At 41.1% G+C, this 12,738-nt stretch overlaps 1 protein-coding gene across 10 annotated transcripts in view; it reads right to left on the reverse strand.

Annotated features, from left to right (window-relative positions):
- The window catches only part of CACNB2 (calcium voltage-gated channel auxiliary subunit beta 2), a 389,518-nt gene that overhangs the window by 110,339 nt on the left and 266,441 nt on the right, over positions 1-12,738 (reverse strand). For all 10 annotated transcript variants that reach the window (XM_027594126.2, XM_027594129.2, XM_027594134.2 and 7 more), the window contains one exon: positions 12,249-12,368. In XM_027594126.2, the coding sequence (XP_027449927.1) occupies positions 12,249-12,368 (120 nt within the window). The remainder of the gene's footprint in view (positions 1-12,248; positions 12,369-12,738) is intronic.

The following is a 12,738-nucleotide window of genomic DNA, read 5'->3' on the forward strand; positions in this document are numbered from 1 at the left end:
TAAATGTCCTCTTAGACGGAGTTCCTAGAGATCAGGGAGCAAGACTTACTGATTTCCTATCTTCTAGCATCATGCTCACCACAAGGGAGGTGACCAAATGCATGCACGTTATATGAATAATGCAGTAATTTAGCATGTGAACATCATCACCTATTCAAATGATTTCTATACTCATTGTGTGCATCATTAGGGGACCTATTACATGCTTCAGACTACTTCAACTCACACCATTCAGCAAGTGGCATATGCCAAAGATCGGCTTTAACTCTGGACAAATGTGTGATGCTGTGTTGCCCTGTAAACAAACTTGTAACGCGACTTTCATCTGTAAGGAATGTAGGCAGACTCCGACATAAGATTAAAACTGGTCCAGTAATGAATTCATTCAAGGATGACTAAGTTCCTTTAAGAAGACAAAAGGGAGAGTTCAATTGTTTAAGATCCAGGGAATGGAACCAGAAAGCATCAAAGTCTAGAACCAGAAAGCATCAAAGTCTAGAAGACTTGACTGCCTACATTTTTGCCCAGCTCCTGCCAAATACTCTTCCTGACCTGGTGCTGAGAGAGTAGGGAAGCATGGTGTTAGCCTCAAATCCTCAAGAACCAACCCCCCCAACCCCCGCTTTTTTTTTTTTTTTCTTTTTTTAAAGCAATGGGCATTCTTGCAAGTGTCAGTAGAAAAAACTACTAGCAGGTAAGCAGTAGAACATAAATAATTGACAGTTAATTGTAATGCCCTTCATCTCCCTTCCCAAAGACAGGGTTTAGTTGTTTTTTTAAATCTTACTTCCTTTTTTTATAAGTTGTCTTTACATCCACCAGGGAGCTCAAATTCAGGACCCTGAGATCAAGAGTTGGATGTTCTACCCACTGAGCCAGCCAGGCACCCCTAAGGGTTTAGTTTTTAGAAAGACAACACTTTCTTAAGCCACAAAAATTTCTTTTAAACCATCACTGAGGCAGTTTCCTAGTCTTTCTTGACAACATATTCTCAACTCTCTCTAGTCAATTATAACACTTAATTTTACATTTTTGGCTATGATTTTTAGATCATTCCTGGTTTTGTTTTTGTTTGGTTGGTTTTTGGTAGGAACAGGACGACACTTTTGAAAGCTCTTTTCAAATAGTTTCATTGTAAGTTCAATCTTTTCTCCCTTGGCCTACTTAAACTGTTTAACATCCTTCTTACAATGTTATTTCCTAGATATTTGCTTATTTTCCCATTTCTCTATAGGAAGATCCTATTTAAATATTTTCAAGCACATTCCATTGAACCAAGAATAGAGAGTACACACATACATCCTGAAAGTTCCTCTCTTAAAACTGTACTCATTCCAAATCAGTGGCATAAGGACCATAAGCAAAACTTAATGTGGGAATAAAGATGAATATTTTGTTTGTGAACTCCAATTGTGCTAACTCAACAGCAAAAAAAAGGAAAAAAGAAAAAAGCACAGGTGCCGTTTTTATTTTTAAGACTGTTGTAATGGTTGCCTTTTTTTTTTTTTTGCTTCCGTCATTAAAGAAAAAAATATGCGTTAGTCCTTTAATACCTCCAGAACATTACACAAAGGCAACATTAGTGCGTTCTTGGTTTACATCTTTCTAAGAGGTGCTCACTGATGAGGTGAAAGAATGTAAGAGAATCCTACCAAAAGCCTAGGTTGTCCTCATTCTGCCACTTAAGAGTTCAATGACCTTGGGCAAGAACCTTCTATATCCACATCGATTTCCTCATTCATAAAATGGGGTAACTATCTGCCCTCCCTTCCTCACTCAGTAGTGGCAAAGGATCAAGCAAAGTAAAATACACTGGGAAGCTCAGCACTGAGACACTGTACAACATCAGCTTTAATTACTACTTGCTGATAGAATGGCTTAACAAGACCATTAAAAAAAATCCAAGATTAAAACAACAACAACAAAACACAGCATTATTCCCAATAGCCAAGAGATGGAAGCAGCCCAAATGTCTATTGACAGATGAATGGATAAAGAAAATACAGCGTATCTCTACAATGGAATCTTATAAAGTCTTTAAAAAAAGCAAATTCTGGCACCTACTACAACCCGGATGAACCTTGAGGACATCATGCTGAGTAAAATAAGTCAGTCACAAAAGGACAAATACTGTAGGATTCCACTTATATGAGGTACCTAAGAGTAGCCCAAATCACGAAAACAAAGTAAAATGGTGGTTGTCAAGGGCTGGGAGTAGGGAGGATAAGGAGCTGTTGTCCAGTAGGTATAGAATCTCAGTTTTGCAAGATGAAAAAGTTCTAGAGATCTGTGATACAACAATGTGAACACAGTTAACACTACGAACTGTACTCTTCAAAATGGTGAAGAGGGTAAAAAAAAAAAAATCCGTTAGTGTGGTTAGTTCAAGGTAAACTGGAATTAAGCAGGATTTAAACTAAATTAAACCAAAATAACAACAGCCTTTGTTGGACCCCTAGGTTAGCAATCAATCCTGCAAACCTTAGAAATGCATGCTGCGGGTTAACAAAGGTTCTGCCTCCAAAGAGACAGTCACATAACAATGGAGGCATCTATAATCCCAACTGCCCCCCCTTTGTGTCTTCCAGCCCGCCCCGCCTCGTCCCCACCAGAACTGAGGGTCACCTGCTCACCACCCTCACAGCACCTGGCTCACACTGCTGCTAGTTTAACACTTAACACATCACTCTCGTGACACACGTCTGGCATCATTACACCATGGGTTTCTTGAGGGAGAAACCACATCTAACGCATCTTTGATTTTCCTTCTTCTAGCTCCTAGCTCAACAGCATAACCACTCATCAAATGTTCACGAATTGAATAAATTCTACTGTTTCACAGTTTCCATCATCTTTCATTTAGCTGTTGGGACCAAACTCAAGAGTAGAGAGAGGAAGACTTTAAGTGGCCTGTAAAGGTCTTTGTGTGTTCCCCATTCAAATCAGGCAAAGAAAAAGGAGAAAAATTGTCTATTTATAACTGTTTATAATGATACAACAAAGATGTTCAGTTACAGCTAAGGAGAAAAAAAGAAAAGCTTGAACTGCAAAGCTTGTAATAATCCTTCCCAATCCATTTATGGCCCTGAAATAGCCAGAAGTCTGTATTATGTTAACAGTCCTTATAAGGGTTCTTGCACAAGAGTGTAGTTGTAATAAACATGGGCAAACTTCAGCCCTCTAGAACTTCGTGAATAAAACCATAAATCCACTCTAAGAGTGTTGAATTAGATAGAGTATCAGGCTCTCTTTAAAACATGTAACTCTTACCCATACTCCTAGGTAGATTGCCAAGATAAAGAGAACCACAAAGACATACAGTCCGATATGTAATTTTATCTCTAAAATACTCAGGTGTTAGAAGAGAAGACGTGAAAAGAGCAAGAGGGCATGTTAGCTCACTCTTGATAATGAAGGCAGGAATCTGTACAGTGAGAAGAAGCACAGAGAACATCTTTACTCTCAAGGGGCTCAAGGTCTAGATCAGGAGACAGGACATGGGCTTGGGTCATGGGTTGGATGGGATGCCATCTGACCTGATATAGTGAGCTGCTGTAAAGATCATGTGACGGAGTGAACGTCCATCCCTCCCCATGCAGCCACTGGACCTACCGATCGGCCAGACAGCACTCACCACTGAGTTAGAAATGAGTAACCTGAATACGACAGTCACCAAAAGGTGTATAGTGTTCATTAAAGAGAAACAGAAAGAGTGGTTTTGTAACTAATACAGACTCCCCAGTGGACACTGAACTTGATGGCAGGAACCATGGGTACCAGTTGTTCCGACTGGGAACCCTGAGCTTGACATGCACCAGCTCACGCAACTACAACTGAACTTCACACCTAGCTTACCGAACAGTCAAGCAGCCCGTCCACGGCAGAGGTGGAATCTGAATCCAGATTTCCCGGCATTCTGAGGCAGTGACAGAGACCACAAGACTTGAGGCACCTAAAATACATCCTATCTGACCCTTTACAGAAAAAAAAATTGCCAACCCTTGGACTAATTTAGGAGGATGATGTTAACCTTGACAGAAGTCAGAAAATGCAGAGAAGGGATTGAAAGAAAAAATGGGGAGCTCAATTTTAAATGTGGGGGGGGCAGAACTGATAGGGATGCCACAAAGAAGACGATGTGACATTATGAACACTAGGGACAGAGGTTGGGGCAGTGCTGCAGATGAAACGTGGAAGACGTGGCAAGTGCAAGACCGTAAAGGGAAAGAGAGCAGTGGTTGAAAAAAATCCTTGTGCAGGGGCGCCTGGGTGGCTCAGTTGGTTTAGCAGTCAACTATTGATTTCGGCTCAGGTCATGATGTCAGAGTCCTGGGATTGAGCCTCACGGCGAGCACTGCACGTTGCATAGGGCTCCACGCCCATCGGGGATTCTGCTTCAGCATTTTCTCTTTCTCCCTCTGCTCCTCAGCCACCCCTCATTCTCCTATGTGCTTTCTCTCTAAAATAAATAAATAAATCAAAAAATAATAATAATAAAACTCAGTGTGGAGGTGAAGCTCTATATCCAAAATAAAACATACACGGGAGTCCCAGTATGTCAGACGAATGGAGGAAGCTGCTTTGGCCAAATCCATTAAGAATGCACACAACACAACCTGCTGGGCTCCCCTCTGCCTCTGCAGCAGCTCCTGAGGAACCCATTAGTCTGAAAAGCAATGGCATGCCTAAAGCAGTGAAAGCCACAAGGTCAAGGTCTGAGCATTGAGCACGTGGCTGGATGGACTTCCATAAAAGCAGCAGGAAAGGAGATGGAAAAGGAGCCAGAGAGATAGTAGAAATAGGCTTGTGTTGTAGCCAGGAAGCGGATGTGGTAGGGAATAAAAACAAGGTGAGGCTTACAGAGATGTCAAGGGAACACTTGATGAAAGCTCAACTGGCTTCACTAGAAGGTCCCTGGAGATGTTCAGTCACTATCAGTAGAGACAGACAGAAATGAGTTTCAGAGAGGTGGGGAAGAAATGAAGAACTGGAAACAGGGGGGCGGAACCTGGTGTTAAGGAAGGTTGGCACTAACAGGAAGGGAACGATGGGGTGGGAAGGAAGACAGGTGTTTCTTTTAGAAGGTAAGGAGGTAGCTCTTTTTCCAAAAGGGGAAGGGAGTAAAAGATGGCAGACTCTGCAGAAAAAGGCTGCAACCATTTGCCAGCAGAATCCAGGTCCTGGGGTCATCCCCTCGCCCATGGACTCTGGGCTTAGCCACGTGGCATGCTGTCACCAATGGGGCCTCAGCACACAGGACACAGAAGGGACTCGAATAATCCCCCTGGGGCTTGTGCTCGCTCAGGTGCTTGTAGCCCTGAAACCAGCATGAGAACGAGCCAACCGTCCTGCTGAGGGATGAGAGACCACCTAGAAGAGGAGAAGGAGCCCCCTAAGCTGACAGTTGCCAACTGCACACCTGCGGGAGGCCATCCCAGATCACCCGGTCACCAGGCAACCTGCCAACTGGCCAGTGATACACAGGAGAATGGGGCCCTGAGGAAAAATGGTGGGGACTTCAAGGTGAGGAGAGCAGTTTGTTCTGTGGCAAAAGCTGGCAGAGAGAACAAAGGAGGATTTTTCTGATGTCCAAGACAGTCCAGGCACCAATCCGATGCTGTATGTACTTCATGGTCATAACTGCTCAAAAGTACTTCAAAATGCTCTAAGATACACAGCTTTGCATTTTCCTTTTCTGCCTTTCCAAGTGTCTATCATGAACAGAGATCCCGCAATAGATGCTGTCATTACTGTTATTACCATTATTGTCACCTACCACGTGAGATGAGCAGGATTCCAGCACCAGCATTCAGGGCTATCCCTACCTAGTCACATGCACAAGTTTTTGATTTCTTACAGGTAGGAAAAAAAGGCAATCTAAGCCAATGTGTATTTAAATTAACCCAGGCTACTGGAGAGTAGACCTATTTAGCCAGTCTTCTACTTCTATTCTGAAGGTAATTGCTATGAGCCAAGGAGAGTTGACAATTTTTCCATGCAAAAATTAAAAGACAGCATTGAGATCGGTGAGGGGAAAATAATTGTAGCCTAAAATATCGTCCTAAGAATGTCTACTGTATTTGTGTTTTCTGTGATGAGTGCGCTCTGCTGGATTTTCACCAATTAAACATAGTGTTTTCCTATGAACAGCCTTCTTGTTTAATATCTGCCACATGTTCTCTGATTCTAATAGTCTCTCTGGTAGGTTTAAGAGAGTATGTAATATAGGCATATACATACGCTTCTCTCCTACCTCCCACAGAATTTACTCAATCAGACACGTTTTCTAAAAACATGTTTTAACACTTTTGGAATTAAAAGGTCATCTTCAGGCTGAAGGTGAATATACATATTCATGTTTTTTCTTTCTTCTGAAAAGGCTGGTTCAGGGAATATTTCTAATTGGGTCAGATTCTCCCAATGTCTAAGGCTTTTATGGACAAGGACAATAGGAGAAACACGTTTTCTCTTTTCTATACAATATGTTTACTGATGAATATGGGGGAAGAAAACATGGTCAACTGAACATATACTTCTTCCTAAAAATTTTTTTTTTTTTTGAGAAACTATAAACCCACAGACAAAAAGAACAGGAAATGAGAGAAGAGTCGACAAAAAGGTAGACTATAGAAAGTAACAGTGGAAATTAACAGAATAGAAAGAGTGAGAACATAAAGTACCAGGAGGCTGGAGACTCTAGCCTGAGAACATGAACCAGACAAGAGGAAAGACATGCCCCCCCCCCCCAAATCCACCTATAAAAGACCAGCAGCTAAGAAGCTTTCCCATTGGACTTAGAGCTTCCAGTGGGCCTTATACATAATTAAGAGCAAGACATTGTAGACAGCCAAAAAGCACATCTTTGAAGAAAGTCTCCAGTATGTAAACGTAATACCAAATTTTAAAAGTTTGAAGAACAGTGACAGTACAGGAAAATTAAAATGAATAGCTCATGGGATGTAAGAGAGACTATTACAGCCACAGAAGAAGAACAGTGAAGCTGTAAAAGGGGAGAGGAGAAGAAAACTCTTGGGAATCAGAAATTTTCAAATATAAAAATTTCAATGGATGGGTTTGAAGATAAGTGGAGAAAGACTAGACACAGAAAAAATCCGAAGAAAGCTCTAATCAAACTAGAGAACCAGAAAAAGAACATACAGTGGGGAAAATGATCAAAATAAAAATCGGTCACTTTTTCAGAACTGAACTGACGGGCCCTTCACAATGAATGTTCATAAAAGCCGGGCACAAAAAATGAGAGCCACACCAAGGCAAAATTTCAAAATACCGAAGGCAGAGAGCAGTCCTTGACATACTGCAGAAAATTAAAAACCAAAACCCGCAAAACCCCAATGACATTGGTGAGCATATCAAGTGTTGGAAGGCAAAAACAACAAAATAACATCTTTAAAAAGTTCCAAAGAAAAGTATTCATCATACCTGAATATTATACCTAGCCAAACTATGAATTAAATGTGAGGCTAGAATTAAGACATTTTCAAGTTGGCAAGATCTCAAAAAAAAAAAAAAAACTTCTCTAGAAGGTTCCATGTTTTCTTGCTGCCAACCATTTCCTTATGTTGGTATTCGCTTACATTCCTTATTAGGCCACTGGCCGCTTTCTATTTATCCGCTAAACTCCATGTCCATGCTGGAAGGACTTTCTGTTTCCGCCAATAGGGGGCAGTCTTCCCACCCCGATGCCCCTGACTCCCGTATGGTACTTCTACTCCACCTATCAGCATGATTTAAGGCCAAGACTTTTCTCCCTAAACGAACAGTAGAAGCTTTCTGCAGGCTGGCCTTGTAGCCCGTGTACTCACCAACGGTGCCTAATATAATTTCTTTACCAAGGAGATATTCACTGATGAGAGAACGGTGGATTTAAAACTTCACGGTAATCCATTCTACTAAGAATACTGCACTGAGCCTACTTCATGTCTGCTCCGATCCCTTCTACATCCGGACTTCCTAACTCAGAGTCTCTGCACATAGAGCAGAAGGGATCAGTTCCGGGGAGTAAGAGCGAAAAGAAAAACGGTATTCCTTCATTTAAAAAAAGAAAAAAAAAAATGGGTCCGATGACCCAGCAATTTCACTCCTAGATGTACACGTGCGAGAAATGGAAACTTACGTTCATGCAAAAACTTGTACGTGAATGTTCATCACAGCATTATGCACAATAGCCCAAAGTGGAAACAACCCAGATGTCCACCAAATGATAATGGATAAATAAAATGTGATATATACATATATAAATAAATGGAATGTTATTGGGCAATAAAAAGGACCGAGGTGCTGACATAAACTGCAGCTCATGAACACTGAAAACATCACTAAGTGAAGGTAACCAGTCACAAGAGACCACCCACTGCAGGATTCCGTTTATATGCGGGATCTAGAGACAGAAAGCTGGAGTGGCTGCCTAGGCCTGAGGGGGTTGGGAAGAAAGAGTGAGTTCTATCTCAGAACGTGGGATTTCTTTAAGGGGCAATGAAAATGTTCTAAAGTTGATCGTAAGGATGGTTGCACACCTCTGTGAATATACCAAAACCTACCGAATTGTATACTTTAAACGCGTGAATTATACCTCATTAAAGCAGGCTTTTAAAAAAGATCGTTATGGGAATAAATTAAATCCATGTATTCCTTGTCTTGAAGGCAAAAATCAAAGAGCTTAAAGAAGGCAAGATTTGCAAAGGATGGCAAAACTGAAAAGGAACAAAACGTTCATTTTGGATGAAAACAAGTTTAAAAAAAAAGTCAGGTCAGCTGATTTTTCTTTGCCTGAAAATACATACATAATTTGTTCACTGTAGAGTTTACCAGTTTAAGAGAAACCATAACAAAGTGCGAGTAAAAGGTACTGGCTTTTACTGGAAGCACAGGGTGCCTGGTTATAGAACCTTTTGTAGGTCACTTAATTTCAAAAGGCAGCGTCTCTAGTCTCACTCCTTGCCAATCACCTTATTTCACAGACCTGTTCTTGAGGACAATTAATGGATAACGTAGTTCATATTTAAAGAGGGCCAGGTTCTGAAAGCACCACTGAGGTTTCTCCCAGGCATTCGCCCAGTGATCTTACTGCACGTGATCTGTGGGGGGCAGGGAGACACACCACCTACTGAGGAAGCCTTCCTGCTGGAGGGATGCTATCTAGGATGGCTATAACAGAAACGCGGAAAACTTCTGATGCTCCCAAGATGGTCGTGCAAGGTGTTTTCAACGATCTAAAATTAAACGATGAATTCATAGATTTTTAAACTTTAAAAGCTTCGTTTTAAAATAGGGCCCACAAAGTCGTACTGACACAAAAGCACGGTGGAAGGCAAAGAGAGAATATAAGCTAATGAGGGGCGCCTGGCTGGCTGTCGGAAGAGCAAAAGACTCCTGATCTCGGGGTGGTGAGTTGAAAGCCCACACTGGGTGTGGAGATTACTTAAGATCTTTTTTTTTTTTTTAAGATTTTATTTATTTGACAGAGAGAGAGAGAGCACAAGTAGGCAGAGTGGCAGGGAGATAGAGAAGCAGGCTTCCAGTTGAGCAGGGAGCCCGATGCAGGACTCAATTCCAGGACCCTGGGATCATGGCCTGAGCTGAAAGCAGGCGCTTAACGGATTAAGCCACTCAGGGCGCCCCAAGCATAAAATCTTAAAAAAAAAAAAAAAAAAAATAGGCTAATGAGAAAGCCATCTCCAATCCCTCTTTTGCATTCCTTCTTCAGGGGTCCTGGAATTAATAAACCAGACCTACCAAGCCATGAGTTCACATAAAGTACACTTAAATCCGAGTCCTTCCATGGTCTTTCAGAAGATACTCAAATTCTCACCTATCCTAGTGTAACTCATTTGAATACATCAAAGGTTTAAGATATGGACCTAATGGGGTGCCTGGGTGGCACAGTCCGTCAAGCATCCGACTCTTGGTTTCAGCCTAGGTCAGGATCTCAGGGTCGTGAGATCGAGCCCTGAGTCGGCTTGAGATCCTTTTTCCCTCTTCCTCTTCCTCTGCCCCTCCTGCTCATGCTTTCTCTAAAATAAATAGATATATCTTTTTTAAAAAAAAGATACCAACCTAATTTTAAGGAAGAAAAATGGATGTAAATTAACCATTTTCATTAAACAGAGGAAACATTTCTATTGTTTTGCCTTTGTTTTAAATTCTCTTCGTTTTTCTTTCATCTTCTACATTATTTGTAATGATAAACTTTTTAGTCTGTATGACAAGTAACATGAACCTGGTTTGATTCGGGAAACAGGATTTTGGTCCACACTGGTTAAAAGATATTTAAAATTTCTACACAGTTGCATCACTTAATCGAGGACTTACAACACACAGTTATGGACAAAAAACTCCCCAATCAGATAACTAAAGACTTTGGAAAACCAAACCTCTAAGACAGTGGGTTGTATGATCATGTGATATGAATCTGAGAAACTGGTTAATTTTGGTATGTGAAAATCACATGAATAAATTAGTGCAAATAAAACACTCTTATTTCTGGAACACAGACTGTTATTTCATTTTTTCCAGACTCTTCTTTGCACCCTGGTGCAAAAATATAGAAGAATTCAGATTCTCAATCTCGAAATATATTAGCCACACTGCACACTTGTGGCCATGAACTTCACTAGTCATACATCTGTTGTTTAATCTTCTCCATTACTTAATTTTATATTTTTTTTTATTGTGTAAGAACATTTCACAAGCGATCTACCCTTTTAACATATGAAGTGCATAGTAGTGTTAACTCTAGGCACAATGTCGCACAACAGATTTCTCGGATTTATTCATCTTGCATAACTGCAACTTTCTGCCTGTTGATTAGCAACTCCCCATTTCCTCCTCCTCCCAGCCCCTGGCAACCAACATTCCCCTCTCTGCTTCTAGGAGTGTGACTGCTTTGGATGCTTCCTCAAAGTGGAATTCATCCCTCTGTGATTGGCTTATTTCACCGAGCATAATGTCCTCCAGCTTCATCCACAGTGTCTCATCAGGTTTTAAATGGGTGAAGCCTGGTCGAGCAGATTAGTTGATGGCAACCGGGCCACACCTTGCCTTATCAGTTCCTTGCTCCCGCTGTTTACGGCTGTCTTGCAGTCAAGATGGTGTCAGGTCTGGAAATGACTTCCCTGCCTGCTGAGGTGAGAACACTGTTTTGATGTATGCAAAGACTGCTTTTTTTTAAAAGTCAAGGCCTCCTAGCCATTCCTCTGTAAACTACTATGGCAACTGTGTAGGGGCCATGAATATTACATAAGGGCCTTCCATGCATTCAAGCCAGAATCTCCAAGCCACAATTCCCATAGCAACGCACAGAGATTTTACTCATCTCAGAGATGAAGCAGCCAGCAAGAGTGCCTAATGCCATCCTTGGTTTTTTTGCCTTTTTTTTTTTTTTAAGCAAGATCAACACAGTACTTATTCTTTCTCCAAAGCAATTTTTTTTTTCCAAAAGAAAACCACCAATCATGTGAAATGGGTTCATTTCAAAGTTACCCAGATCACACACACCAAGATACCGTAAACTTGAACAACAATCTACACTTTTAGAAATAGCTGCCATTCGAATGACTGCATGGGAAAAAGAATTCACATTGTTACAATTAGTGAAATGAACCACCATCTTGGCTAAATACTGTACTTACAGATTTTATATCTGATTTCCAGTCCCCCATCCATATATACACACTTTATTATACGATGAAGAACATGTTTGAGGAAGGAACATTTTATCTGATAAAATCTTTAATTGCTTTATTTTTGAGAAGCATAATGCAATCCATTTTTTCAATGTAAGAAAATACTACTATAAAACACCTATGGAGTAAAATTTGGGGGAAAGATTGTTCAAGCCTAAGAAAATACACATTACCTTGAAGAAAGTTATTTTTCCAAGCAGAGAAATGGTTGACTGGAGAAATGAAGTGAAATCATTCTGTTATTAGAAGCAGATTTTTCCCCTTTGTATATTGGGGGATCCTTTTCGGTGTCTAAATAAACTATCCACCCACAGAAATGAGTCAGTTGGATTATAAAACAACATAAAAGCCAAGACCACTCTTATATACACTTCCTTTTTCTATCAAGGAAATCAAATACACTCCATTTCTTGCACCTGTTTAAAATCAGACAATGAAATACTGTGAGACCAAACATACGTTTTAAAAGAAACTTCCACAGGTGGCCCATCACAGACCCAGAACGACTGGCAAAGAAAGAGGTTGGCAGAGGAGAAATGGTTTTACCTTTGCCTTTTCCAACTGGGCCTGGGCCTGTCGCTCTGCTTCTCTGCGCACTGCCTCCCGATCTTCCTCCAAAGAAACATCTGAATCGGATGGACGGCTGGTGTAGGAGTCTGCCGAACCCTTGAGAGAAAAATTTGCATTTTAAAAGAGATTCCATCTATGATGTTTGCATTGGAAAAGTCTCATTGACACTGCAGTTTGCTTCCTAGATTCTGCTATAAATTCCTGAAAAGAGAAAATAATCCATTTCAGGGCAAGCCATCTAGAAACATCGTGCTCTCCTTCGCAGACCACTCCCTAGGATGGTTGTGCCTACCAAGGGACCATTCCTTCCCAAGGCTTATGCTCCAATGACTATCCTTTCTGGAAGCCAGAGCAAGTTCCTTTATAATTAAACCAGCTCCGTGGTGCAGTGCCCGGCTGAAGGGCACAGAGGGGTTTCAAGGATGCCTTCAAGAACAGACGACATGCTAAAGCAAGTATTTACAAC

The sequence above is a fragment of the Zalophus californianus genome, chromosome 9 (genome assembly GCF_009762305.2).
Source record: "Zalophus californianus isolate mZalCal1 chromosome 9, mZalCal1.pri.v2, whole genome shotgun sequence".
In the NCBI taxonomy this organism is placed as follows: domain Eukaryota; kingdom Metazoa; phylum Chordata; class Mammalia; order Carnivora; family Otariidae; genus Zalophus; species Zalophus californianus.